General features: G+C 44.5%; 1 protein-coding gene across 2 annotated transcripts; it reads left to right on the top strand.

The window, feature by feature from the left end:
• Nucleotides 1–1,797: 1,797 nt before the first annotated feature.
• Nucleotides 1,798–26,275, top strand: CFAP251 (cilia and flagella associated protein 251). Of its 2 annotated transcripts, XM_034791582.1 has the most exons (18): nt 1,798–2,558; nt 4,134–4,547; nt 5,054–5,194; nt 6,074–6,183; nt 7,253–7,361; nt 8,543–8,623; nt 9,599–9,676; nt 10,229–10,273; nt 11,162–11,379; nt 13,957–14,151; nt 15,485–15,732; nt 15,826–15,974; nt 16,835–17,008; nt 18,154–18,338; nt 19,574–19,688; nt 22,210–22,373; nt 25,562–25,652; nt 25,859–26,275. In XM_034791582.1, exons 1-18 carry the CDS (start codon nt 2,274–2,276, stop codon nt 26,132–26,134), a joined length of 3,078 nt encoding a protein of 1,025 aa, XP_034647473.1. In that variant the 5' UTR covers nt 1,798–2,273; the 3' UTR covers nt 26,135–26,275. The 2 variants fall into 2 exon arrangements, 1 of the variants encoding a protein (XP_034647473.1); XR_004648296.1 differs by lacking the exon at nt 22,210–22,373 and having other exon boundaries at nt 25,859–25,985.
• Nucleotides 26,276–26,491: the final 216 nt, after the last annotated feature.

The raw sequence follows: 26,491 nt of genomic DNA, 5'->3' as shown, positions 1-26,491 counted from the left end.
GACATAATGAATTAAATGGGGCCTTGTGGTACTCGTGGGCCATGCACTCAGTTCAGGGCAACCATCCCTCATGCTGCTTCTGCTACAGGGCAAGTCCACCTGTTCCAGGGGAGTCTGGCTCTTCTTTAGAGGCTGGGTTCATGTTGTACAGGAACTCAAAAGTGGTACCTCTTGTAGGCATGAATGGGATCTGGGTGTGGGCAGAGGAGGGTGAAGGGATGAGTAGCTGCTTGGGTCCTGTTAGACAGTGTCCCGCAGGGGGGATTGGGGATGGCCTGTGTACCATGAACTCAGGAGCAGCCAGTGGGAGAAAGGAAGTACCTCCTATCCCCCAGCCCCTGAGGAATACCCCCCAGCCTGGTAGTGCCTTAGTGTCGACCACTTCTCCCCTTCTCTCATCCCGATACAGCGCGCTCCTCTGCAACTGCTCTTTCCAGCCTGTCTCTCACTGCCTGCAGCACCAGCAGCAGTTACTATGGGAACAGGCTTCAGATACAAACAGAACAGGGGAGCTCCAGGCTGCTGAGCTGGGGCCGAGGCTGCTGCAGCAGGTGAGGCTGAGGGGGGTCCTATTGAGAGTGATTTGGGGCAAGGCCTGAGGAAAGGGGGGTTGTGGGTAAGCATCTGAGGGAGCAAGGTTTGGGGGAGCCTGGCTAAGGGACTGGAAAGATTTTGGAGAGTCAGAGGAGGTTAGAGGGATGTGAAGAATGAGCAGCAGCAGTCGTAGGAGAGATGGGTGGGGGGATCTGGATAAGGCAGCAGGAACAGGTGGGAGGTTCTTCAACAATATTCCCTAGTGGCCACAAGCAGTTGGAATGACAGAGGCGCACGGCAGGTGTATTTTGGAGCTGATCTTTCCAACTCCATTCCTGTCTCAGGGACAGGCACGGCGAGACAGATCCTAATTTCTGGCACAGAGAGGGAGCTAAATCGTTAATATCCTGGTCAGTAATGACCCTCGCTGGAGATAAATGTATTTTGGCTGGTGCAAAAATGTGTGGTGAGCTGAGAAAAACGTCTGTGCCCTCAGATACGAACCAAAGATACAGGGATACGAGCTAAAGTATGCAGCGTGCATCCTCGGGGCATGTGTAGGTGCCCAAACTTGGTGTGTGTACAATATAGTGTTTGAACTGAAGGAGTGTGGCAGGGGAAGGGGGGGATTTCCTGCCTCTGTTGGGGTTAATGTCTTGCTGCGGACATGGCTAACTGATGGCTGTGAATCCTTCACACAGCAACAGCATTGTCTGTAGAGCAAATATTTTGTCCATTAGTCTGTACTAAATGATGTGTGTTTTCAAAAAAATTCCCCAAGGGAGGAGATCCCTCCCACTCCTTGCATGCCAGTCTCTAATGGGAGAGTTTTATCTAGGGAATGGGCCAAAACCAGACCTCATTTTTTCATTTTGAGATGAGCCATGGGGCTCTGATTTGAAGGCTTGGATATAAACTTGTCCCTAAGGGTTGGGGCCAGGTGGTATGTACAAGCATAAGGGACCTGTTTTCTGGTTCTAGTGTGGATGCAACCAAAATCTCAGGAGAACAGTCATCTTCAAAAGCTCTTTGCTTACAAGATTTCTGTGCTTTTGAACTGCACCTCAGCCCTTGTTTGGCCATGAATCCAGACCCCAAAGTCAGCCTAAAACTAATCTGGGTCTGAACAAAGTGCCAATCTCTATCTTTATCCCCCTTTCTCTAAATTAGACACTGTGACAGAGGTACATGTTTAAGAGGGAACATCTCTGCCCCAAGAAACTACAGGGGCTTTAGATACATACAGATCTGGACAGATGGAATAAATGACTGTTTACATGCTATAAATCCTCTGGGATTCTAAATGTTTATGTGACTGACCTGGAAATCTAACCTGGTGTTTCTGTATCCATTTTTGTCTTCCACTTTAAAGGAATTTTAGTGCTCATAGAAGTGAGAGGGGTTGAATGGTTTTGGCTAGGATGCCAGGACTAATGTAGGGTAGGCCCCAATCTTCCTACACACAGTTCTGCCACCCTTCCTGGGCAGTTATGGTAAACTGTAAGGTCATTTTAATACTTTGGACTGATTTTACATCAGCAGCTCCTTTTGCTTGGGGATTTTGCCCAAGATCAAAGGTACTATTGGTTTCCCATCTGATATACCTCCATTTAGGAGACTATACCCCCACCCTTTCAGGGGAATGGACTCTGATCTAAAGGGCCTTTGTGGTAAATGCCGGGGATAGCAGGGAAGAAAATCTAATAATGTGTATTTTGGAAGGAAGCTTGTAGGAGAAGATGGCTGATGATTCTAATGAAACCCCACTGGAGGAACCAGCAGGAGGAAGTATAGAAGGAAATGAAGCTTCAGAAGAAACTCCACAAAATGAACAAGGGGCTCAGGAGACTGAATTACCCAAGCAGGTCACCCAAATGCCAGCTGATGTGCTAGCAGGTGATGCAGAATCCATGGACATTTTGGAAACGGAGACCCAGGCCCCAACAACCACAGCAGACAATTTCTCAGTGGACGCTGCCACCCCTGAGACACAAGAGAACGAACTGAGCATCACAAGTCCACATGTGAGTATGGATATCATCTAACAGACTTCCTATTGCCAGCTCCCCAGCTTAGATCCCTATGATGTCACAAGAAGGGTGTGTTCCATTCAGGGCACCTTTTTATTTGTGATATTTTCTATGGTGTCTTTCATGCTCACTGAATCACACTGCCCTTGTATGGAGTTAACTAAAGCCTCAGCAGGGTCAGATTCTACTCTCTTCCATCCATACAATTCCACAGAGTCTGGCTCACAGAGTTCAATGGAAAATAACAGTAAAGGGAGACATTATTGTTTCCAGTAGCAAATTCTATAGCTCAGATGAAATTCTATAGCTAAGAAGGAGTTTCCATTCAGTCCCCATTTACAATCACTCATAATCTTCTTAAACAAATTTCTTTTCAGTCCAAAGCTTCCTCTGCTTCATGTCAGTCCAGTCATGAATATGCTTTGAAAATTTGAGCTGTGTTTTAGTTATGAGTGAGGGAAACCTAGATTATTCCATATGCTTCCATGAACTTTTGACATTCATGTAGCTCAAAAACAGGGGAGACTAGAAACTCCAAACTAGGCTTGTTTCTGTGGCAAGGTCCTGCACAAGAAGCTCCTAAAGAAGTTTAAGTTGTTGTTGGGTGAGAGGCAAAGTATTGTCCAGATCAAAAACTGTAGGAGACAGAAAACAAAGGGTAGAATTAGATGGTCAATATTCATCATGGCAACAGGTTAATGGTGGGGTCCCTCAAAGGTTGGAACTAGATCCAGTGCTATTTAATATATTTCTTAACGCTCTAGAAAGGGGGGCAAGCAGTGAGATAGTACAATTTCTTTTCTTGTTTTCCCTGTTAAATAATGTATATGTGACTATATTAGATTTCCTGTTGTTCAATGTGTAGCATGCAATGCAGAGGATGTGCAGTGTAGCCGAGTTAAAATTACTGGCAAATCCTTAACCTTTGCATTTCCTGATTTTTTTAATTTTATTTCATTTTATTTCCCAACCTTAGCATGGATTTGATGTTTGTCCCCTGCAAAGCACCGGGGCCACCTATGACACTGTAAACATGATCAATAATGTTTCTCCATGTAACATACAATGTCTGGGGCAGGGAGCAAAATGTGTGTTCATCTGAGCTTGAAAATGTTATAGAGAGCTGTTCAGGAATTCAGAAAGCTAGTCGAGATTACTGGCGCTGCAGAGGAGAAGTCTCTTTCACTAACAGCAGTGAGATTGAATGAAGGGACCTAGAGGAGCCTCGGACTGCATGAACAGAAGGACCATAGAGGAGAGAGGAGAGACATTTTTCTATCAGGTTATCTGGAACAAATCCAAGGAGGGTTTTAAAAACACGCAGAGGAATTTATTGATTGATGCCACAGCCCTAAAGTAGGTTCTTATTTTATGGTGTGGCTGGAATCCAAGATAGAATCGATCATATTTTAATAACCAATAGAACTGAAGCATGTAGATGAATGTCAATCCACTGGATGAAGCTTGGATGAGTTACAGAGGTGGTAAGGGAGACAATGCATCACGGAAGAGATGAAATACATTTTTCATTCTGCAAAGTGTACATTGAAGCCTTTATTTGTTTTTAAGGAACCGGTGGCTGATGTCACTGAAGGTCCATCAGAGGAAAGAGAAGAAACTGCAGCAATAACAGGAACATTAGAAGATATTGGACAAGATGAACAGCAGGTACCCACAGAGCCGCAATGGGAGAGCGAGGCTCCTACTAGACTACCAAGCTCCACCAAGGTGGAGCAGGACATGCAGCAAATAAGTCAAGAGGCACAAGAGAGTGACCAGAAAAATCTGAGGGACAAAGAGAGTTTAGCTGATCAGGAAAGCCGGAGCATAGAAGCAGGTGCTGAAATGAGCCAAGAAGAGACAGGATCCGTAGAAGCACCAGTCACTGCCAGCTCAGCTCCAGCCGAGGAGGAGTCACTAGTGTCTTCAGCCACCCCTGGCTTGTTGTTTGAAGAGGATGAGCACATCAAAACACATCCAATTGTGAGTATTTTACAGAGTACAAAGCAAGGCCTAGGGAATGGGAAATTTCATGCTAGTGAAAAAGACCAGCTCATCACAAATGAAGTAATCTTTTAGCTTCATGAGAGACATAGTTTTGATTTTAAAGTTTATTTTTTGACTAAAAATAATGATGCATTTGTAGGAGGTTGAAATTAGTGTCAAAGGTTATTCTGATGGCCTTTTTCACTGTCACATCTAACCAGCATCAGCTGCATTTTCAGTCTTCTGCCAATCAAAACAGCTTTAATGGGTCATGGGGCAACTTATTATGAGAAGGGTTTTGCTCCAGTGTTCTTGGCCAAGTGTGGTGTTGTGTGTTGCTGTCCTTCTCCCTAAGCGTGGCAGAATATCAGTGGTGACGGAGTGGGTTGTAACTGATGCATATTGGGCTCCTTTAGGATCACAGATGCTAAAAGTAAGAGAGATTATGTTTTATGATAATTCTGTCAATGCTTGGCATAAAAAAGTAACTGTGTTCCTTACAGAGTTTGTCTTGGGCATTTGGTTACAATAGCCACCTCCCTGTTTACAGCCTACTTGATGAAGAGCACAGGGTGATCCTATACGTTTCCTCTCACACTGCTGTGATCCACGACATACTCAGAAACCAGCAATATCATCTACAGGTACAGAAACCCTCTTCCCACAGGTACTGAACCCCATTGCTAGAGAACCCTATCCTACAGGCCCAGAACCCCACTGCAATATCTGCAGGTTCAGAACCCTGTTCTTCGAGATGCAGAACCCCACCCACAGCAAGGGAAGTAGAAGACTCATACTGGAATCTAAAAAAACATTCTGATGACCTTTTTGTCTATCACGTCTACCCAGCATCAGCTGCATTTTCACTGTTCTGCCAGTCAAGAGAGCTTTAATGAGTCTGTTTATCTTCGGCTGACTTGGCTCCTTACTGTAACTTGGTGTTCTACAGCTCTTCAGACATTTCTGATATAATGATCGTGTACTTAACAGGGAAATATTTATACATCGTGGATATGGCTGCAGAGTGCTCTGCACATTCTTGGGCTCTGTATAAGTAATAAATAATCCTATAATACACTTTGTAATCATATACCTTATACTTGAACCATGAATTGTATCTGCACTGAGGTATAGCCGTGTCAAAGATTTTTATTATTCTGTTATGAATTATAAAACATGTATATAGCGCTGTACATTTACTCCGCTTTATACATACAGAGAAGTCATGTTCTGTTTCCTTCCTTAGGCAGCTTACAGTGTCAGTATGGCAAGACAAGACACAGGGCAACAAATTCAGAGAGAGGGACTGAGGGGATTATAGATGGGGTAAAGAAGGAAGTACTCCTAGATAAGGTGGGTTTGAAAGGGGAGAGAGAGGATGACCTTGACAGATATGGACGTGGAGACTGTCACAGGTGCAATGTACAGTATGTGGAGTTTAATTAGGCCTTTGCTGAATGATGGCTTTAAATAAATGTGATTCCTAGATCTTTCAAGGCACATTTCTTATTTTGACTCTCTAGGGTCACTCTAATTCTATTTCTTGTCTATGTGTAAGTGAAGATAGGCGATGGATTGCAACAGCTGACCAGGGACCCGATAATCTAATCATTGTGTGGGATGCCTTCTCAGGGTAAGTTTCTAGGTATTTAGAAAGTCCCTGTTTGAGAACCTTCTTTCTTTCCTGTAGCAAATGCTCCAGATTGCTCAGGAGATGCCACTTTCGCAGCATTCTGGGTAATCACAAAGTAACCTTCTCATGGCAGTATTAGCAAAAAACAAAATTTAGACTCACAAAACAAGACATAGGAAAACTTCTGGAGCCAATATAATAGTTATTAAGCAATTTCAGCTTTTAGTTTAGACAAAAATAATTACATAGTTCAGGAGCGCAGGAAGGAAAAATAGACCAAGCAGACAAGGCACCCATGGTGGAGTAATGGCTTCAGTTTCAAATCACTCCAGTGCAGATAGGTCCACATAAGATCGGTCAGAGCTCCCCTAGGCCAAGATTTTCAAACTTGGCTGCCTAAGGTTAGGTTCCTACATTCATAATTGGGCACCTAATTTTACTCACTTATTTGTTTACATCTTGGCCCTAGTTCTTAGAATTCTGAGTGCTCGGTGACCTCGGCTGTTGGCTGTAAGCCCCTTCCCCACATTCCCAGTTGCCACTGCTGCAGCTGCCTCCACAACAGTCTCAATCAGACCCCAAATATGCAAGAAGCAGGAGCTACCCTAGAAACGTCAATGAAACCCTAGCAACCATCAATAAGAATTGTTCAGAAATTACAGTCAGAAGAGCCTCTGAAATATGAAGCTAAATCAGGGTTCTGAAAGCAACACCGTAGCTTAGAACAGGACCCCAGATTCTGAGGGGAGTGGGTGGGAGTCCTATGCAATGATACTTTCAAAAAGGAAGCATGCTAGTTAATTTCCCCTGCTTTATCAGTACTATAGAAGCAGGATTCCCAGTCTTGCAGTGTCTGGAATCTTATTTGAATTAGTTTGTAACAGCTCAGGGTTGTTGTCCCTCCTCCCCCACCCCCCAATTATGGTGAAAGGAAGCTTCCAAAATGACAGGTCCTAGAAATTTGTGAAAAGGGTTGCGGGAGGTAGGGGTGGAAGGGGGAGGAGAGCTAAAAATTATATTGCAAATAGTTGTCACTGTAATTAGTGACTGTGTATGCATTGTTCTGCAGGATTCCCGTGCATACGATATTTGATAGTCACCCAGAAGATGGGGTTGGTGCTATTGCTATTTCCCAGGATGCTAAGTATTTGGTAACACTTGGTGCTGGCAAAATACAGGTAAAGAACATGTTTTCTCTGTTGCAGCCTGTAGAGATTGAACCTTGCAAACTTGTACCAATGTAACTAAGAGGAGGATATGCACCGGAGTTGAGTAACATTGGGCAGGTTGGAGGTTGCTTTTGCAAAACCATGTCAGCTGGGTTTTGATTTTACTAACTCAGATCTGGATTTCATTTATCTTAAAGCTACAAAGTTCAGAAACCTGTATAAGTCAGGATAAACGATTCTGACTTTGACATATCTTTAGTTAACCTGATTACAGTAACTAGCAATATCCAGTGCCGTCACCTTACATTTCAAGCAGAAAAATAACATTAATTTTTTTTGTTAGTTTCTGAACATATTGTCAATCTGCTCCAGTATGTGAGTGGTGGTATAATGTGAGGCATAGCTAGCAGCAGTATAACGGAAGTTCTCAGCAAAGTCAGTTTTGCTATGCAATTCACACCCAACATCAATGCCAAAACTATGTCAGGGCTGAAGCTAGTGGGAAGTCATATGAAATGCTAACGCTGTCTCCCGATCCTCCATGTACACAACTGAAAACCATCAAACTCATGTTTGCTTGAGTTAGGGTGACCAGATGTCCCGATTTTATAGGGACAGTCCCGATTTTTGGGTCTTTTTCTTATATAGGCTCCTATTACCCCCCACCCCTGTCCCGATTTTTCACATTTGCTGTCTGGTCACCCTAGCTTGAGTTCACCTGAGTCAGGATTAGAACCCAGGCCTGCAGAAGTGAAAAGCTAATGCCATAACTTCTTGCATTATTCTGCACCCTCAGGCCAATCTTCACTGGCAAAGAGCCAGATTTAAACATGGTTCAAATCTAGCTGCAGCAAAACTGATTTATAACATGGTTTTGAACAATGTGTGGGAAGCAGAGCCCAAACTCATTTGATCTCCAGTTCAAAAAGGATGTCTGACTGCAGGCCTGACCATGCTGGATATTAATTTGTGACTTTTCATACGATCAATATCTCATATAATCAATTTTTAAAAATTCCATACTAACCATCAAGACCCTGCTGGGCTCAAGTCTGCTCCCATGTTCCCCCATGCAACCCCACTGACTTTACTGGAGTCGCTGCAATTATAATGAGCAGGATTAGGCTCACTGAATTCAATAGTGCGTAGAATAGCACACTGATGTCACTTTGCTTTCCCCTGTCGGCCAGAGAGTTTGCATTTGGAAGTGGACTTCACCTGAAGAGAAACCTATGTGTAGTGTAGAATTGCAACCTGCATTTGGTTATCAGGTGAGTGATTCTAATTGTTCAAGGGGTTTAGGAGAGTGGAAACAAGCCATTGTTAAACACAGTGTGCCTGACTTGCACATTAAGTCAGGGCTGGGTGGGGGCAGGGCCGGCTCCAGGCACCAGCATTCCAAGCAGGTGCTTGGGACGGCAATCTGCAAGGGGCGGCAGTCCGTGTGTTTTTGCCGCCCCAAGCAGTGTGCCGAATTGGGGGCAGTCCATGTGCTGTTAGGGCAACACGTGCATTTCCGCGGCGGCGGCAATTCGGCGGCAGCTTCTATGTTCAGCTGCCCGCGGCGGCAATTCGGCAGCTTCTGTCTTCCGGCTGAAGACAGAAGCTGCCGCCGAATTGCTGCCGCCGTGGAAACGCGCGTGCTGCCCTAACGGCACATGGACTTCCCCCCGCCGTCCGCGGTGGAAATTCAGCGCGCTGCTTGGGGCGGCAAAAACAGTAGAGCCGGCCCTGGGTGGCGGACAAAGATATTGTTGCATTCCTATATTCTGAGGCTGTGCAGGGCCCTGTGCAGCCCCCAGTATATGTTAGAGCAGCCCTACACACTGCTTCTGGCTGTGACCTTCTATAGGCCCTGAGAATAGCAATAGAGCCGTGCACTTCAGTCATGCCTATGACTTTCTGCACCAGCTGTAGTGACCTCTCAGCAGCAGGTGCAAAGTAGAGCCCTGATGCCAGCTTTACAACAGCCAAGGTGGCATTCCTAGGGTCACACTCACAAGGCCTTTTGTACCCACTTTAAGGCTCCATTACGCTGCCAGAGTGACATAAGAAGGCCTTAGTGAAACTGATCATCAGGCCCTCTGGGTCAAATTCTCTGCAGATTAACACAGTACATTTCTAATAAGAATGGATGTGTTGTGAAGCACAGCACCCCACCAGGCCCGAGCATTAAAATTGAGTTATGTAAATGCTGTAGACGGGCCAACGTGAATTTTAACCTAACTTTAACTTTTTAATTTCAGAACTACATTGTTTTCAATCCAAAAAATCACAAGGAACTAGTCAGCAACAGTAAAACCCAAGTGATATTTTATCTATGGGTAAGTAGACATAGGAGTTAATGTGATTTTTGTAGTTCTTGTGCCACAAGACTAAGATAATTCTGGGAGGGAAAAAATTATCCCGACATTCTAATTACACTACTTTAATACATAAAAGGGAAGAGCTGAGCATACTGAGTTTATGGAGGGATGGAGACGTACTGTGGCTCTGTGTTCTGGAGAGGCAGCATGGCCTAATGGAAAGGGCACTAGATGGGGGCTCAGGAGTCCTGCTTTCTATGCCGGGTTCTGCCAGTTGTGGGACCTTGGGCAAATCACTTAACCTTTCTGTTTCCCCTCCACCCTGTTGTTTGTCTACTTACTGTAAGATCTTCAGGCTAGAAGATTTCTTTTTTACTATTTGCACAGTGCCTACCACAATGAAGCCCCAGTCTTGGGTGTGGTGACCAAATGCTACTGTAATAATAAATAATAATGTAATGTTAGTGCCCAGATAACAGTGATGGGCATGTTAGAGCCTCATTTTTGATCAAAGTCCATTTTAAAAATTATCATCTTTATGTGGAACAAAGTCTCTGTATTTCTCCTCAGGATAGTACCGGTTTGCAGTACAGCGCTCCTCATTTAACTGACAGAGTGAGTATTGTAAATGGACAGCACTGCTTTAGCTGGTTTGCTTTTTTTCTGGCAGTGACGACCAGTCTGTCTTATTAAACAAGCACAATGTCCTGAATGGAGTGAACTTGCTAAGTCCCTCCACATCACAGTGTATCCCCCGGTCTCTAGTTTATGGTACTTTGTGATTGTTATTGTAAAGTAACATTTCAGACACTGGTTGATTGTGAGAGGCTGCATGGCTCTCTAGGGAACTCTGTGGCTACTGGAGGAGACAGTCTGTGGTTGCTGGGAGGAGAGGTCAGGATGGGTCTCCCAGAAAGAGTTGGTCCTGTTGCATCTCCTGCTGCAGGACCTTCCTCCTCCTGCCTGCATGACAGATTTGCCTCTGCTGGTTCCCGCCATGGGCTGGGGACAGTCACTTCCTAATGTGCATGGAGCTGGGGAGCAGTTTCGTACTGAAGAGGCATGTGCTGCCCATAGCCTGCTGAGGTGACGGTAATACTTGGCACTAACAGAGAGCTTCACATCTGCAGTCATTAGTTAAATAGGGTTTGATGCTCCTCTTTCCATCTGCAGCGTGGAGGGAAACAAAATGTGGGAAAGACCCAAAGCCCAGTAGAGGAGGGGAAGTTTTCCTTCTTCACCCAGCAAAGCCCCTCCAAAATACCAGCATGTAGTTGGGACTCTGTCGATATTCGGGAGCAAATGGAGCTGTTGTTCTACAAGACATGTTACTGCCTCTAACACCAGGAGTTTGTTTGGAGACAGTTTGTTTCCTACACTCAGATTTGCGAGATTATTTTTTTCTCTCCGTTAGTTTCAATTAATTTTTGAAAACTTTGCAAGGATAGGTTAGTTTGTACTTTACAGAGAATGCCATGCGGGGTCTCTTTGCTTCCTTTGCAGACTTTCAACAAGATGGTGGGACTCTTTAGTCAGTCAGTTTTTCATTTTGGCAATTTGCAAGCTCTCACGGCCACATCAGGAGGGAAGCTGGTGGTGTGGGACGCAGTCTGTCCACCGTCCATGCCTGCCGGCTTGTGTGTAAAACCACATATTAGGAAGGCTATTAAGCTGATGTATGTGCAGAAAGATGCCCTCACTGTGCTTACTGCATCTGACAGGTAATGGATAAAATACTTTCCTGTTCTTGAGCTAATGTGGGCATTTAAAAAGCCAATGTGTACGGCTGAAATGAAAAATCAATGTTTAAACTGGTTTTTGCATTGTTTGTTCTGCATATAATTTATACTGAACCAAATCCAGAAGTCTTCACCAAAGCAAACCTCCAATTGCAGTCAATGGTAGTTTGCCTGAGTAAAGTATAAGTAAAAATTGAGTAAGGGCCTTGTTATCTTTTAATGTATTCAGGATATTGAACTGGAATGAAAACAGGATTCTCCTGCAATGTATTGAACCCGATTCTCCACTGCTTTGCACATTCCACAGCCGTTACACCTGTGCAAAGCAAGTACCATCACCTGTTGTGATAGTACTTTTCAGAAGCATCAGTGACGACACAAGGTGCAAGGCAGTGGCGAATCAGGGCGATCGACACATCACAGGATCAGGGATATCCATGTTAGTTAGTGAGGCCAAATGATGGTGAGCGGTCTCTAGTATAAAGGTTCTCATGGCATGAGTTTGAGAGTCTCACATTACTCATACATGGTGAGTTATATGGCTCACCTCAAACAAGTGACAGTAGAATCTTTTTGCATCTCTACACACTATCATATATTTTGCTTATGCAAAATTGTAATGAGATGTGTAAGTGCGGATTGCTTTTAGAGTTCAAGGGTGGGTTTTCCAATTCTCTTAGCAGTGATTTAACTCTGCTCCCAGCAGGAGCTTTGTTCGTAGGGAGCAGATTTGGGCCAATACTGAGCACTTCTGAAAATCCTCTTCTAAATAATATTACAGGTAATATTTTCTGTATTCTTCCACATGCAAATCCAGGTGGCTTTAGTTAATATACTGGGTATAGAACTTGAGGCCACAGACAAGTTATTATTAATAATAAAAATATTATTTTATGTACATCCCATGTGTTGCAGTTTTGAGGTTCAATGCTTTGCATACTTCTGGGACTGGATGAAAAGGGTCAAATTCACTGCTGGTGTAAGAAGGAAAATGCCACTAACTTCAGTTGAGTTGTGTCAGTTTTAACTGGCAGTAAATTTGGTCGAAATGCTCCTTATTACGTGAAAGCTGAGAATCTCTGCCCCCTAGTGGGATAAGGGAGACATTTGTTGCCCTAACAGTCACAAGGTACCGGCCCTAAAACCATCAGTGGGCTAAAATTAAATGAAAGAGAAACTCATAATTCACTGTGCTGAATAATAAACATAAAGGTCTTACTTAATATACACTATCAAAATCTGTGAAATCTCCCACTCCAGACCTAATCAACAGGCTCCACAGTTGTTCACTAATTGCATAGGTTCAGAGAATGGATTAATTTGGGCTATCGGATGAATTGTAAGAGCAGCTTCCCTATCTTAACCAGTAGAGGGAACTGATACACACTGAAGTCACAGAGGATGTTTTGCCAACTTTCAAATATTTGTTGGCAAGCCATGCAGTTAGGCTGACCAGACAGCTGGTCACCCTACATGCAGTGATACTACTAGGTGCTTAGCTCTAACTGCAGTTATGTATCAACCATCTATGTACTTTTTAAGGATTGCTAACTGGAAGTTAATACCTATCCTAAATAAATACCTAGCACTTAATTGTTTACACTTCGAAAGTGCTGTCCAGACATTAACTGACCCTCACATCATCCCCTGTGAGTGAGGTGAGTTAAGGATCATTGTCCTTGTTTTACAGATGGAAGGACTGAAGCACAGAGAGGTTACGTGATTTGCCCAGGATTGCCCATCAAGTCCATGGCAGAGTCAGAATTAGTACTCAGGAGTTCTTGGCTCCTAGTCTCATGCTTAGATCTCTAGACAATGCCACCACCTTACGTAATGAAATTAGTTTGTAGGTTAAGCATGTGTTTAGATGCTGCTATACTGCTATGGAGTCTTTACATACTAATTCTTATTCCCAAGGCCTTGTGTCTAGAGGTTAATGCAAAGGACGGGAAGTCAAGACTCTATTCTTGGCTGTCATTGACACATTGTGTGATTGTTGGGAATTCATGTAATCTCTCTGAGCTTCATTTTCTCATCTAGAAAATGGGGATGAAAACGCCCCACCCTGGTATTCTGAGATATAAAAGCCTGATTCGGCTCTCACCCGCGTTCTACACCACTGATTACAATGTGCAGTTAGTTACTCTTGACTTACACCAGTGTAAATGAGAGCAGGATCAGGCCTTGTGAAGCGAATTCTTTCATAAAAATCCCCAGAGAAGAGCAGAGCAGGGCTTGTCTAAACAAAGAGTCTGAGGCAAGCTGGAGTGTAAATCTACCCCATACAAGCCTGCTGTGCTCCAAGGGTCTGCACGGACCCTGCCGACACGCACTAGAAGTTCAGGAGTGTGCTTTGATATACCTCTGCTTTGAAACAGGAGTAGATCAAAGTGCATCAGGGAACTGTTCGTGCGCAGGGACACTTAGTGCACAGCTCACTAGTGCAGTGTAGATTTACACCCTCGCTTGCCGTGAACTAAATGCGTAGACGAGCCCTGGGTTCTTCTGGAGCGCTTTTAAATTGTGTTTTGATTAACCGATTCTTGTCCTTCCTTTTAGCTATTTTGTAACTTGTGATGTCAAAGGTCACATTAAATTCTATGATGGCCAGCTGCAGCTTGTGAACTGGTACAGCCACTTTAAACTGGGACCCATCCAATCCATTTCCTTTTCAAAAAACCCTCCCAGTCTTGCCAGCAACAACTCAGACTACTCCAGTTCTTGTACTATACATGGTCAACCATTTATTATCAGGTGAGAGTCCTTCAGTGATGGCTATAATCAACTGATTAATAAGAAACTGTTGAAATGTTCAACTAGTAGTCGACAGATTTTCTTTGTTGTGCTTTGGCTGTATCAGAATGGATTTTAAATCCTAAATCTAGTTGTGTGTGAAATTGTCAATGCACGTGGTTCAGGTGTTAATATACAATATGATGGGTAGGTGAGGTTGCCCATTGTACTGTCTTCTCTGCAGGAGGGGCTGCAGATCTTCACATTGGTCATCTTGATGCAGAATCAAACCCGTCCATCACAGACAAGGGGCAAGGGGCTGTCCCACTGCTAGTTCATTTTTGCCTCCCCAGTTGCCTGCAGCCTGAAACAGAGCTTCCTTATGCAGAGTTTTTAGACTCTTATGGCAACAGTTTTAAATTTCACATGTTCTCTAGGGAGCTGTGGGGCATAGATAGACTCCTCTGTAAACCTGAGTTCTGCCCCAGGGAATAGATATTTTCCCTATTGATCTCCTCGGTCTGGTTCCTCCTCCTGAGTAATTGCTGTAGTTTCCTGGCACTGGCAGGCCCTCTGGGAAGTAAGAAGTGGTGGAAAAGCAAAGGGAAAGGTTAAAAGACGCTCCTGCTCTTAGGGTCCCATCACTAAATGAATAGATGGAGATTCAAGCTAGCAACCTCTGCAGACCTTCTGCCTTACCAGGAATTACAGCAGCTTCTTTTGGCCAGGCAGATACACAACCCCCCACCAGCTCTGGCACACCAAGCTTCACGCCAGGACAAGTGACTGAAAGTCTCTCCTGCCTCACAGGGAAAGTCAGAGCAGGCTTACAAATGCTAAAGAGAGGAGGTGTCGTCTGAGCACCGGACTGAGGCCCGGGAACCACTGGTTTCTAATGCCGACTCTTTTTCAAACACTGTTCATGGCCTTAGGCTTGCTAAGTTCCTGACTCCACAGACAGTCCCTGTGTTGTCAGTGAGTGATTCCTGGGCAGTACAGTAAAGGGTGGCAGAACTCAGCTCTGAGAAAGGACTTCAGGATTTGGCACTTCCATTGGGGCCAGTCTCTCACATTGCAGAATGGCTGATAACCACTTCCTGATAAGAGTTGAGTAACATATATGCATGGTCAGTTGTTTGGTTTATATATCTTTGCTTATGTATGTGCAGAAACTGAAGTCCAGCTGCACTAAAGACACAGCTGAATGAATGGATGAGCAGCCATTCTTTCCATTGTTTTAGGGAGCAATCATTCCCTAAATTACTGACAAGAAATTAGCCTGCTGTGTAAATGGGAGGGAAAAGAGTCCACCTGCCTGATTCATCAAATGGTGTTTGTTTCTTCATGTTAACAGGAATTTTATTCTCTCCACGTTGGACGCGACAGTGCTTCACATTACAGCAGAGGGGACAAAACTGGAAAAATTAATGGAGGAGGCCAAGGAAGCTGTTAATGCCATTGCTTGCCACCCTAGCCAGCCTCTCATTGCCATAGGAAGTCACTGTGGGCTGCTAAAGGTGTGGGACTATATGCAGACAAAGTATCTCATTAGCCGAATCTTTATGGGGGCCAGTATCCAGTGCCTCTCCTATGACCCTGAAGGTATTTTTACCTTGAGATCTCACTGAACATTGAGCATCAGGTTTCCTGAGATGAGTGATCTGTACAATAATTGTTCTCTGATGTGTATTTTAGGTTCTTTTCTGGCGGCTGGTTTTACTGATGGAACCGTTTACATCCTTGATTCTATATCATTAGAAGATGATTGCAAAGAGTTCAAATACTCAAGAGGGCCAGTAACTCAAATAAGCTTCTCTCATGATTCCCAGTATCTTGCAACTGCTGTAAGTTTTTCTCAAGATAAATGTATATTCTCCTTGCAGCACCTTTTGGTGGGACTGGAACTTACAGGCTGTGCCATGATATGATCCTGAAAGGAGAACAGGCAGGAACGCTCTCCCTCCTTTAAAGCCCTCTTAAAGCTGTGACTTTGTAAAAATGGCACCTTCCTCCTCAGTGTACCTGCTCCCTGTCTCTATATAGAGTCCTACCAGCTGATTCTAGTGACAAAAATAAGTGTTGACATCTCTTTACTCCTCTGATCCCTGCAGTACTAGCGATGGGAGAGTGAGATGGAGTCTGGTCTGGCTCATGTATCATCAAAAGAATTGTGAACTCATTTTCATATTTCAGTGCACAGATGTATCTGGCAGTATTTGAAGGCAATGAGGTCGCATTTGGAGTGCAGAATCTTAATTACTGATGATGATACATCCCATGGGGGCTGGAAGTTAAGAAAAATATATTTTTGTTTGTAACCTGATCACATTTGCTCCAGGCTCGCAGAGACAATCAATATAGAGTTTCATGATGCCATTTTTACATCTCCTTTCCAGAGCAGAAGCACACTCTAGTATACCCCCGGGGTTGGTCAGTGGCTTCCTTTCAGGCAGGGCTGAAGAGTTGTTCTTTGTTATTTTAGTGTTGGTTGGTTCTGTTCAGATCCTTTCTCCCAATCAGGTTTGTTGTTGTTATTGGCATTCTATTTACCTCCTTTTCCTTGTGGCTTATCCAGCACGTAGTTAGAAAGGCCTGTAGGCCAGACTAATGAGCTAAGAAATGCTAAGAATTTCCTTGACAGCTGGGGGAACACAATAGAAGTGCAGGCTGAAGATCAACTAAAATATTTGTATTGTCATTTTAGGATGAAAAATATGCAGTGACTGTTTACAAAAGAATACTGAAAAATGGTGAAAGATCCTGGGAGCATCTAGCAGGGATTCATTCACATTATAAACCAATTCGAAGTATACTATTTGGAGTCCTTTTAGACAGCGATCAACCAAGGCTCTTAAGCCTTGGGGAGGACAGGCTGTTGGTAAGTCTGCTTAAAAGCATGCAAGGCAGTAGAGTTTACTGGTTAGAGCAGGGGCTTGGTGGCAGGACTCCTAGGTCCTATTCCCAGTTCTGACTCAACTTGCTGTTTGACCTTGGGTAAGTTACTTTAGCTCATCTGAGTCTCAGTTTACTCATCTGTAGCCTGAACGTTTCCAGGCACCACTGAAGATGTTGGGTTTCGTGTATGAAACCCTGTGTGTCTTAGGTCCTGGCTGTGTGAGAGACAACTCTCCATCCCACCATTTGAGAACAAATATGCCCCTATCATTGATGTCAGTGGGCTTGTCCCTTTGCACGTCTGGAGTTGGCAGCTGGGCATTCTCAGTGAAGGGCCCTTGACTCTGTCACCTGCTCCCTCTCTTAGCCAGGTAGACTCTCACTTCGAGCTTCACTTCATATTGCAAGACCTGTCTAGTTACTGGGGGTGAAAAATCTTCCCCCAGGCTCCATACCAGTTGCCTTTAGAGCAATGAAGTTTCAACAGGTCAAGACTTATCCCCTTTGCCCCCAAGCTGCAGAGCAGCAAAGGGTGCAATGGACCCAATCTCTTGTTGCACCCTTCTCAATGGGAGGCAATGGCCAGTTGATGCATGTAGCAGCGGATACACCAGCACAGGCTTCCAAAGCCTACTGTGAAGGAACAGTGTCCCTGTGATGTGTAGAGGACCTCTGCACAGGTTCCCTACATTCTTCCCACTCCCCTTCCCCCAATGAACTAACACCAATTCCACTGCAGTCAGGACCCTCCACAGCCAGGGGATTTACACCTCCAGCTTTGGCTGAGGGTTTAGCATGTCAGCAGGGAGCTGAGTTTCTTTTGCTGTGGAGTTCTTATTGTGTTCCTCGTAACTGACATTGCATCAGTTTAGTGAGGTTATAATCCATGTGATTTTTCATAATTATGGATACATGAGCAGAGGTTGCAACAGTAACATTGTATAAACCTCAAAAAATCTCCTCTCCTACCATGTAGGGCTTTTGGGGATGTGAATTCATTAGCATTTGAAAAGCACACTCCAATCACTAGTGTAAAGCAAAAGGTACTAGGGAGGAGCAGACTACCATGAATGCTGGCAAGTCTGTGCAGCTGTTTCACATGGATCTTGTTCATTGTGTTCTATTCAGGTGGAGTATGATCTAGGCAGCAGCAGTAAAGAATACCTGGCAGTCCTGCGAAGAGACCGCATTGAACAGAACGCGGTCCCAATGTGTTTGGCCTGGTACCCTCCCTTCACTCCAGAAGCTTTTATTCTCACTGCTAATAATCGGTACAAAATGAAGCTGTATAATGCTACGACTAAAATGTGCAGGTAACTGGGAAACTCAAACCCTGGTTTATTTTCACAGTGAGTCAAACCTTGCTCGCATTTGCCCCAATCTTCTCCTCTTGGTGTGCACCCAAGATCAGTGGATACTACTGAAGAATTTGGCCTAATGGACTTGCAGAGAGTCAGAACTGAGAATACAAGCTCAGAGTCCCGAATGCCTGGGCTCTGTTCAAACCACTGGACCCAACGTTCTTTACTAAAAGAGGAGGGAAATTGTGATCATGATAGAGTCCTGCATAGCTCCACTGATTTCATTGATAAAGCTGTCTGTGTGATCAGGCTACTGTACCCCCACTTCGACTGTGCTAGCTACCAAAATATCAGTTCAGAAGGTTTTCCCTAGTTACAACAGGAATCTTGCCCTGGCCAACAAAGCTAACTAGCAGACTTAAACTCAGAATTGGTTTTCAGTTAAAGAATGTGAAGCCAGCATCCAGTCCAGCTCAAGCCCTCTCTCTGCTTTCCGAGCCAGACTGATGGGATCCACCTTTCCTGTCTCACTGTTACAGCTGCCCAAATATCCTTTTACCAGAAGCCGAAATAGTCCAGGTTCTTAATGGAGCGCATCAAATACGCGGGGAAAGATTTTGCTGGATGGATGTAACTGAGGGCAGAATTCAGCTCTTAGCTCTCCCTTAAAAGTTTCCTGTGGAAATGACTGATCACTGTAATGGAATGGAAGCCAGCTGTCTCACAGAGGACACACTAACCATCCATCGAGGATGTTAGTGACTAAATTAATCACAGTGTTTGCAGAGATGATCCAAGAGAGTGGTTCTTTAAAAGCTCCTTTTGCCGGCTTGCCCTGAATGCTAACCCTCTGAGATTATGTAATGATGTGTGATTGTTGTCCGAGCCTAAAGAGCTGGATGTGTTGGAAGTCGAGCGGTTCATTCTTCAACCAAAAGTGCAGAGTCCCAAGGGGAAGCCGATATTTGATCTAGTGGGAGCCAGGCAGCTTCAGTGAAGGCCAATAACTGAATGAGCCATGGAGACCAAACTCTTCTCTCACTCCCAATGGTGGCCCTTCCAAGGAGAGAGACAGGGCAATTGGAGTAGAAGATTTTGGTTTCTAGACACCTTTCACCAGCACTAAATTCACACTCTCACACCCCTATACACACACACATGCCCAATCCCATACTTGTGCACAGCAACATTTGTGTGAAAAAATGGAGAAGATCAATAGAATAAATGAAAATGTTGTTTTCCTTTAGAAAGACACTTCTGGGGCCAACCTACGGGTCACCTCTTGAGAAGATACAAATCCTTCCAGCAGCAAACAGTCAGGATCCACAAAAACGATATCTGGCCTATATTACAAAAGATAAGGTACAGAGTTCCTATATATTTATGTCAGATATGCTTTTTGGATTGTTTTGCATAACATTGCAAAGAACCTTAGGTACAGTTGCCATTTGTAGCTAACGGAGAAATACACCAGATATTTAAAGGGAGGCATTGTTACCAAGTGGATAGAGCACTGGACTATAATGAGGGAGACTTAGATTCTATCCCCGGCTCTGCCATAGCTTTGCTGGGTAAACTTGGGCAAGTTACTTCCCATCTCTGTGCATCAATTTCCCCATTGGTAAAATGCGGCTAATGATATTGACCTGCGTTGAGATTTACCGATGAAAAGTGCTATTAAGAGCTAGGTATTATTCTGTTATAGTATTTATTTATACGCCTCTACCCCGACATAACACGACCCAATATAACATGAATTCGGATATAACGCGGTAAAGCAGCGCTCCGGGGGGGGCGGGGCTGTGCACTCCGGTGGATCAAAGCAAGTTTGATATAACGCAGTTTCACCTATAACGCAGTAAGATTTTTTGGCTCCCGAGGACAGCGTTATATCGGGGTAGAGGTGTACTACCAAATATTTCTATAGTGCTCCTCGCCATATCCTCTACATGTGCGTGCATATAGTGAAACCTGCCCATAGCAACTACCCAGCATGAGAGAAAAATTCAATCTCTGGAATACTTTAAAGTGCTTGCTTAGGACAAAGATTTGCCTGTTGTACATGCAGGTCCTTAGTGGAGGTTTCACCATAGATATGGGAGGTTCTGAGTTTCAGGTAATCTAGGCCTGCATGTGTTCAGCAAGGCAAGTAACAAAACAAGTGGAAAGAGAGTGCAGGTCTGAAGTTGAGGTACTGGGGGGGATTAAATGAAAGATGTAGGGTTGGGTGAGACCAGAGGTATTGGAAGCTGAGGAATTGGGAGTAGGAGATGAGGGGACTGGGAGATGGGAATTGTGGAGAGGAGTTGTTTAGCCTTTCTGTTGTATTTCACTTGGGAGTCAGTTGTATTGCTTTCTATGCACAGTGGTCACCATTTAAAAAAATCAATATTTCCCCACAGATACCACAGTATTTCTCTATACTTTGAATAGTCAATAACTATGGTATTGAATTTTGACACCCACCCCCTTTCCCATATATGAACATTACCTGTCCCTGGCAGGAGCGCCGCCAGCTTTTCTGCCACCCTAAGTGGCGGAAGATCCCGCCCTGAAATGCCGCCCCCCACAGAGGCAGCGGAAGGTCCCACTGCCGAAATACCGCCGCGGTTGCCGCCCCCCAAATTGTAGCGCCCTAGGCGACTGCCAGCCCTGGTCCCTGGTGAAGAAGGAGTTAACCTCAGCTCAGCATCCCTCTCTGCACACAGCTCCTCAGGGGAGGGACTATAAACGTTGATCTTGGCAGACAGCTGGGTGAGAATGCCTTTGGGATGGGCTGGCTTCAAGCCCAGGGGTTATGGAGCTGGACTGAACTCGAAGCCAGGAGTTTGCTGTTTCCTTTTCTGCTTGTATTCTGTTTTTTTGTTAAACATGCTCTCCTTAGAGGAAAGACCCTGTCATCCATGGATGCGTTTCCCACCAGCTTATGCTGAGCTCCCTGTGTGGTTACTGTGCGGAAGTGGTGGCCAGTGTAGAATAACACACTAGTGACTTAAAAAAAAAAAAAAAAAAGCTGCTGCTTAGGTGCTGCAAATGCTTCGGGCCCATGTTCAGACCTACTGTGAGCAGATATAACTCCAGTGAAGTCACTAGGTGGTTCCTGGTTCCACCCAGGTCTGAATTCAGCTCTGGGGATTTGATTATCTCAAAAGAGCCTTGTGACTTATTCCTTCCTGGGTTGTTGATTTGGGTTTCCAGGTGGCAAATTCTACCCTGATATGGGCACCTGAAACCCATTAACACAAATGGAGACAGTGTGATTACATCTGAAAGCAGAACATGGCCCCTACGCACATAGTGTACAGGTTGGATGATCTATAGGAAGGCTACCATTAGGGCCAGCACTGCTTGTGCCCCTCAGATTCACACCGACTCGTGGAACAATGTGGTAAAACTTTAGATTTACATATTGATGGGCCCTTCCTTAGTCAGCCCTTTCGTCCACACTGGAATATTTCTGGGGTAAATCTTGCCCCATTTTCATTAGCATGGAGGTCTCTGTGCACTGCAGATCTGGTGCATTTCCATGGCACTAGAATGGATAGGATTTGAGGGCCCCATGCAGAAGATGCAGATTCAGGACACAGCCCCATGAGCTCTTGCAGTCTCAGTGCTGCAGGAGTATTTTCAGAGCAGGCTGAGAGTGGATCCTTGTCACTACAGAACCCTCCACAGTGGACAGCACAACCTCCTAGCCAGCCTACGAGGGGGTAGAATTTACCCCTCTGTGTCACATAGGTCATAGAGCATAAGGCTAGAAGGAACCAGAGATCATATAGTCTCACCTCCTGTATACCACAGGCCACCAACACCGTTTAATACTAAAAGAGCAGAATTTGTATAAAAGTGCCAATCATCATGGAGTTACCCTTATTCTTGGTAGGTTGGCCTGCAGATTTTGCCCATTGATGGTAACCCCCACAAGTCCTCGGCTTTCATTTGCCATCCAGGAGGTGTCTCCAACCTTGCTAGTTCCTACGATGGATGCCATGTCTTTACAGCGGGGGGGAACGACTGCATCGTGATGAAATGGGAAATTAATGTAAAGTGAGTAAACACCAGGGAAAAGCAGAGCGCGCTGTTCTCATTGCTTGTGATGTGCTCTGTCTCTTTACACAACTGTGACCAACACAGTTAAAGCATATGTCCCGTTGCCAATGAACTTATGCTTATATAGGGATATTCATCCCAAAGGATCCCATTCTGCTTCAGAAAGGCTTAACATTGAAGCCCCTAAAACTCATTCAGCCAAGAAGCATTAATATAGGTACCCCGGTGCAAGCGTGACTCTAATACCATCCTGTGCAGCACTGACACCTGCATTTCAGTGGATTCAACTTTGTTTAAAATGTTACCTGATCCAGCGTTGGTTTGCTAGAAGGGCTGCAGTTAAAAAAGAGAGGGCTAGATCTTCACACGTGCTTGGGACCCACAATTGGAGCCAGATTTTCAAAAGGGGCTCAGCTCCCATTTAGGCACCTAACTGAGGTGGGCAGATTTTCAAAGGTGTTCTCAGGTGGGAATCACTAAGGATGCTGAACTCTTTTGAAAATCTGGTCCCAAGTGTCCAGTTACCCATCACATCATCTGAGAGGGTTGGCAATGGAACACACAATTCCCTCTCCCACCAATTTATAATTAAGGGTCCTGTTTTTGGACTAAATTCTTAGAATCCTGCTATTTCCTAGGCTTCTGCCCCACCAGCTAAGGGCCAGATCCTGTGAGACTCTGAACATCCTTATGTCACATGGAAGTCAATGGGAGTTTAGGGTACTCGGTACTTCGCAGGATCTCACCCAAGGTGAATGCAAACAGTGATGTGCTCTAGTGACCTGAGCACAGGAGTGGGAATCAAAAACTCATAAGTGCTAATCCTGGGTTGGACACTGCCTCCCTCTGGAAGCTTTGGAATATCTCTTCTCCTCTTGGCTTCATCATCTGTTAAAAGGGGCTGATCATTCTGACCTACCTAGTTCATAGGCTTACGTAATGATTAATAAATGAGTATTTTTAAAGTGCTTTGAATATGAAAGGTACTATGTAAGTGCTAAATAATTTATAAATCATGGATTTTAAGATCCCTGCCTGAGGGCTCACAGGCTGGGATCTTTTTAGAGCCAGGCAGTGGGGATTGCGAGGTTTGAGCGGGGAGGTGGGTCTACAGGAGCATCTGTTTCTTATAAAATGCCCTGCAGGATGAAAAACAATAGAGAAGTGTTGATATAGAGTATCCAGTTTCCAAATGAGATGGTCTGATATTGTTCATTTGCAGAATGGATTTAGGACCAACAACTCTAATGCCTTGCTCATATGAGTAGACCATTTGAAGTAACTGGGACTGCTCCTGTGAGTAAAGACTGCTTGTATATGCCAGTTTTGTGCGGCCCTGGCAGCAAGCTTGGAACTTTCCTTTGTCAGCTTCCAACTGAAGAGCTGTGCCAAAAAGCTGTGCCATCGATGTCCGAGAGGGGACACCTCCTCCAAAAGCCTTTGTTTACGGCCCTTGGTAAAGATGCCAAAAGGAGAGGCCATGTTTGTTGCCTTTAATGTCTGGGCTATTCATTCTGATGTGAGCACAAGGTGGGGTGAGGCTACCACAGTGCCAAGCGCGCTATGAATGCCTAGATCGATAGATAGATGCAAACATCAACATGAAGCAAGCAGCTGCAAATGCTCTGAAACCAGCCTTTTCAGTGCAGCGTAACTTCATGTTTGGAAAAGGAGGAGATGGAGCTTACTCCCTCTCAAAGCTAGAACTGAAGGATGGTTTAGGTTAGAGGGTTAGCTATCTATCTGTCTGCCTTAGGGTTTTTCATAGTACCTGTTGCCATCGTATGTAAGGTGGGAATTCATCCTCTCTTTGATCCCTGCTGGGGCTGACTTTAAGATGCTGCTGAAGAACACATTGTTGCCCTTTGGAGCACACGTAGGGCTTTATCCCTCAAACACGCTCACTCAGCAAAGAATTAATTCAGACACTGTCCACTATGAATAGAGCTCCACCTGATGATTTCCTCGTAATACCAGCCAGTTGCACAGCAGCGAGGGCACAGAGCAACTTCCGAGCTGCCAGAGCAAATGAAGCCCTGGTGGGAGAGCAGTGGGTTTATGTATTTTCTTTTCCCATTTCATCTGGCTTAATTAGGTGGGGGTCAGAGTGGGCAATAGGATGTAAATGCTCCTTCTTTATAATGGTTGGCCATAGTCCAGGCATCATTGAATTTGTATGTAATTTGCTGTTGGAGCAAGGCTCTTTATGAGCTAATTATCACTTTACTGCTGCTTCTGGTATTTTCTGAGTCTCCACTATGTTTAATGTCAAATAACTTAATTATAAAAAATCATAAAACTTGCAGATAGCAGAATGGAGAACAGCACACCAAAGGTGCAGCTCAAAGCTGATGCCATGCTGTCATGAATGCACCGGGATGTTGCTGATGTAATTGCAGTACCAGGCTATTGTAGTGTCTTGGGCAGTTTTCATTGTGGGAGCTGTTACTTTTCTGCATCCTGACTAACACATGTGGCACTTTTGTCTCCACCTGCCTATGAAACTGAAATTTAGATAACAGATGATGGAGCTAGAGCGGAATTTTTACATGTACACTGCATCTAGGACATTGTCTTCCACTGTGGAGAATAGAGCGCCTGAGTAACAGAGCCTAATATCTTATTGGGAAGGTGTGTGTGTAATTGTTAGAGTCCGGGCACTAGGAGCTAAAGTTTGATTGTTCTGTGGAAAGCTCTGCGCACTGGTCCTTTACCTGTTCAAAGTGCTGGCCTGACATAAGCTAATGAATCCCCACAATGTTCCTGTGAAGTAACACACTTTATAAATGGGGAAACCAGGACACAGAAAAGTTAAATGTCACACACAAAGACTACACACCAAGTCAGTGGCAAAAGCCAGGATTAAAACCCAGCATCTCCTGGTTCCCAGCCTTGTGCTCATTCCATTAGACCAGAGACACATGCAATAAGAATTACCTACTATACTGGGTTATTGTATGTAAAACACTGGGAAATCCTGGGATAGAAAGTGCTGATTGTTCATAGAGTAACATAAGTTTCAACTTAGAACTATACCTTTCCCTGTTTGTTCTGAGTCCTGGGTGGATTTTGTTTATTTGTTTATTATAAGTGTCTATGTGGCTGGCAGCAATGAGTGGAAAGGGAAACAGGACATTTTTCCTCACACGAACCCTTTCTGAGCTATCTTTTTGTTATTGCCATAGTGCTTTGGAGGCTGCTGTTTCTCTGGGCGGTGAGGATTTGATCCCATTCTACAACCTTTTGGATGGCGGCAGAGATGGTGAATTCTTCAGGGTAATTACAGTCACAGTAAACATTGTGTAGTAACAGCTGATTAAGATGTTAGAATTAATTTATATGGGTCTGACAAATTGTGGGAGTCCAAATCTGCTTTAACAATAATTTCATTGATATGCTTTTTAGTATATCTTCAAAGAGGCTTATGTGCCATGCATGTTGAGAAACTGAACTTTGTTGTACTTCCTTTGATTTTCTCTCAGGAACTGGAGGACTATTTTTACTATGCACAGCTGCGCAGTCAGGGTATTGATGCAATGGAGACCAGACAGGTGTCAACACATATTCCCTTGGAGGAAGTTCCATTTGTAATGAGAGCAATGGGGTTTTATCCGTCAGAGGAAAAGGTTTGTTTTTTACCAAAGAGAATTATTGTGTTTACAGCGTATGCGATTGGCCAATTTCTGATCTCAGTCACATCGGCTAGATCTGGAATAAATCCATGGATTTTAAATGTATTTAGTCTAGAACTACATTAGTGTAACTTTGATCAAAATCTGGCTCTGTATCTTAAAAAAAAAATGTATGGGACAAAGTAAAGATTCAGTACCACTAGGGGATTGGATTGCTCTAGGGCAGGGGTGGCGAACCTGAGCCTGAGAAGGAGCCAGAATTTACCAATGTACATTGCCAAAGAGCCACAGTAATACGTCAGCAACCCCACCACCCCTAGCACCTCCTGCCCGCCGGCAGCCCTGCCGATCAGCACCTCCCCCTCCCTCCCCAGGCCTCCTGCCCACCACGATCAGCTGTTTTGAAGTGTACAGGAGGCTCAGGAGAGAGGGCAGGAAGGGGTGGGGGCCTTGGAGTAAGGGATGGAGTGGGGGCAGGGACTG

The sequence above is a fragment of the Trachemys scripta genome, chromosome 15, assembly GCF_013100865.1.
Source record: "Trachemys scripta elegans isolate TJP31775 chromosome 15, CAS_Tse_1.0, whole genome shotgun sequence".
NCBI classification, from domain to species: domain Eukaryota; kingdom Metazoa; phylum Chordata; order Testudines; family Emydidae; genus Trachemys; species Trachemys scripta.
Note: the sequence above shows the minus strand (reverse complement) of the source record. Positions and strands in the feature narration are given on the sequence as shown.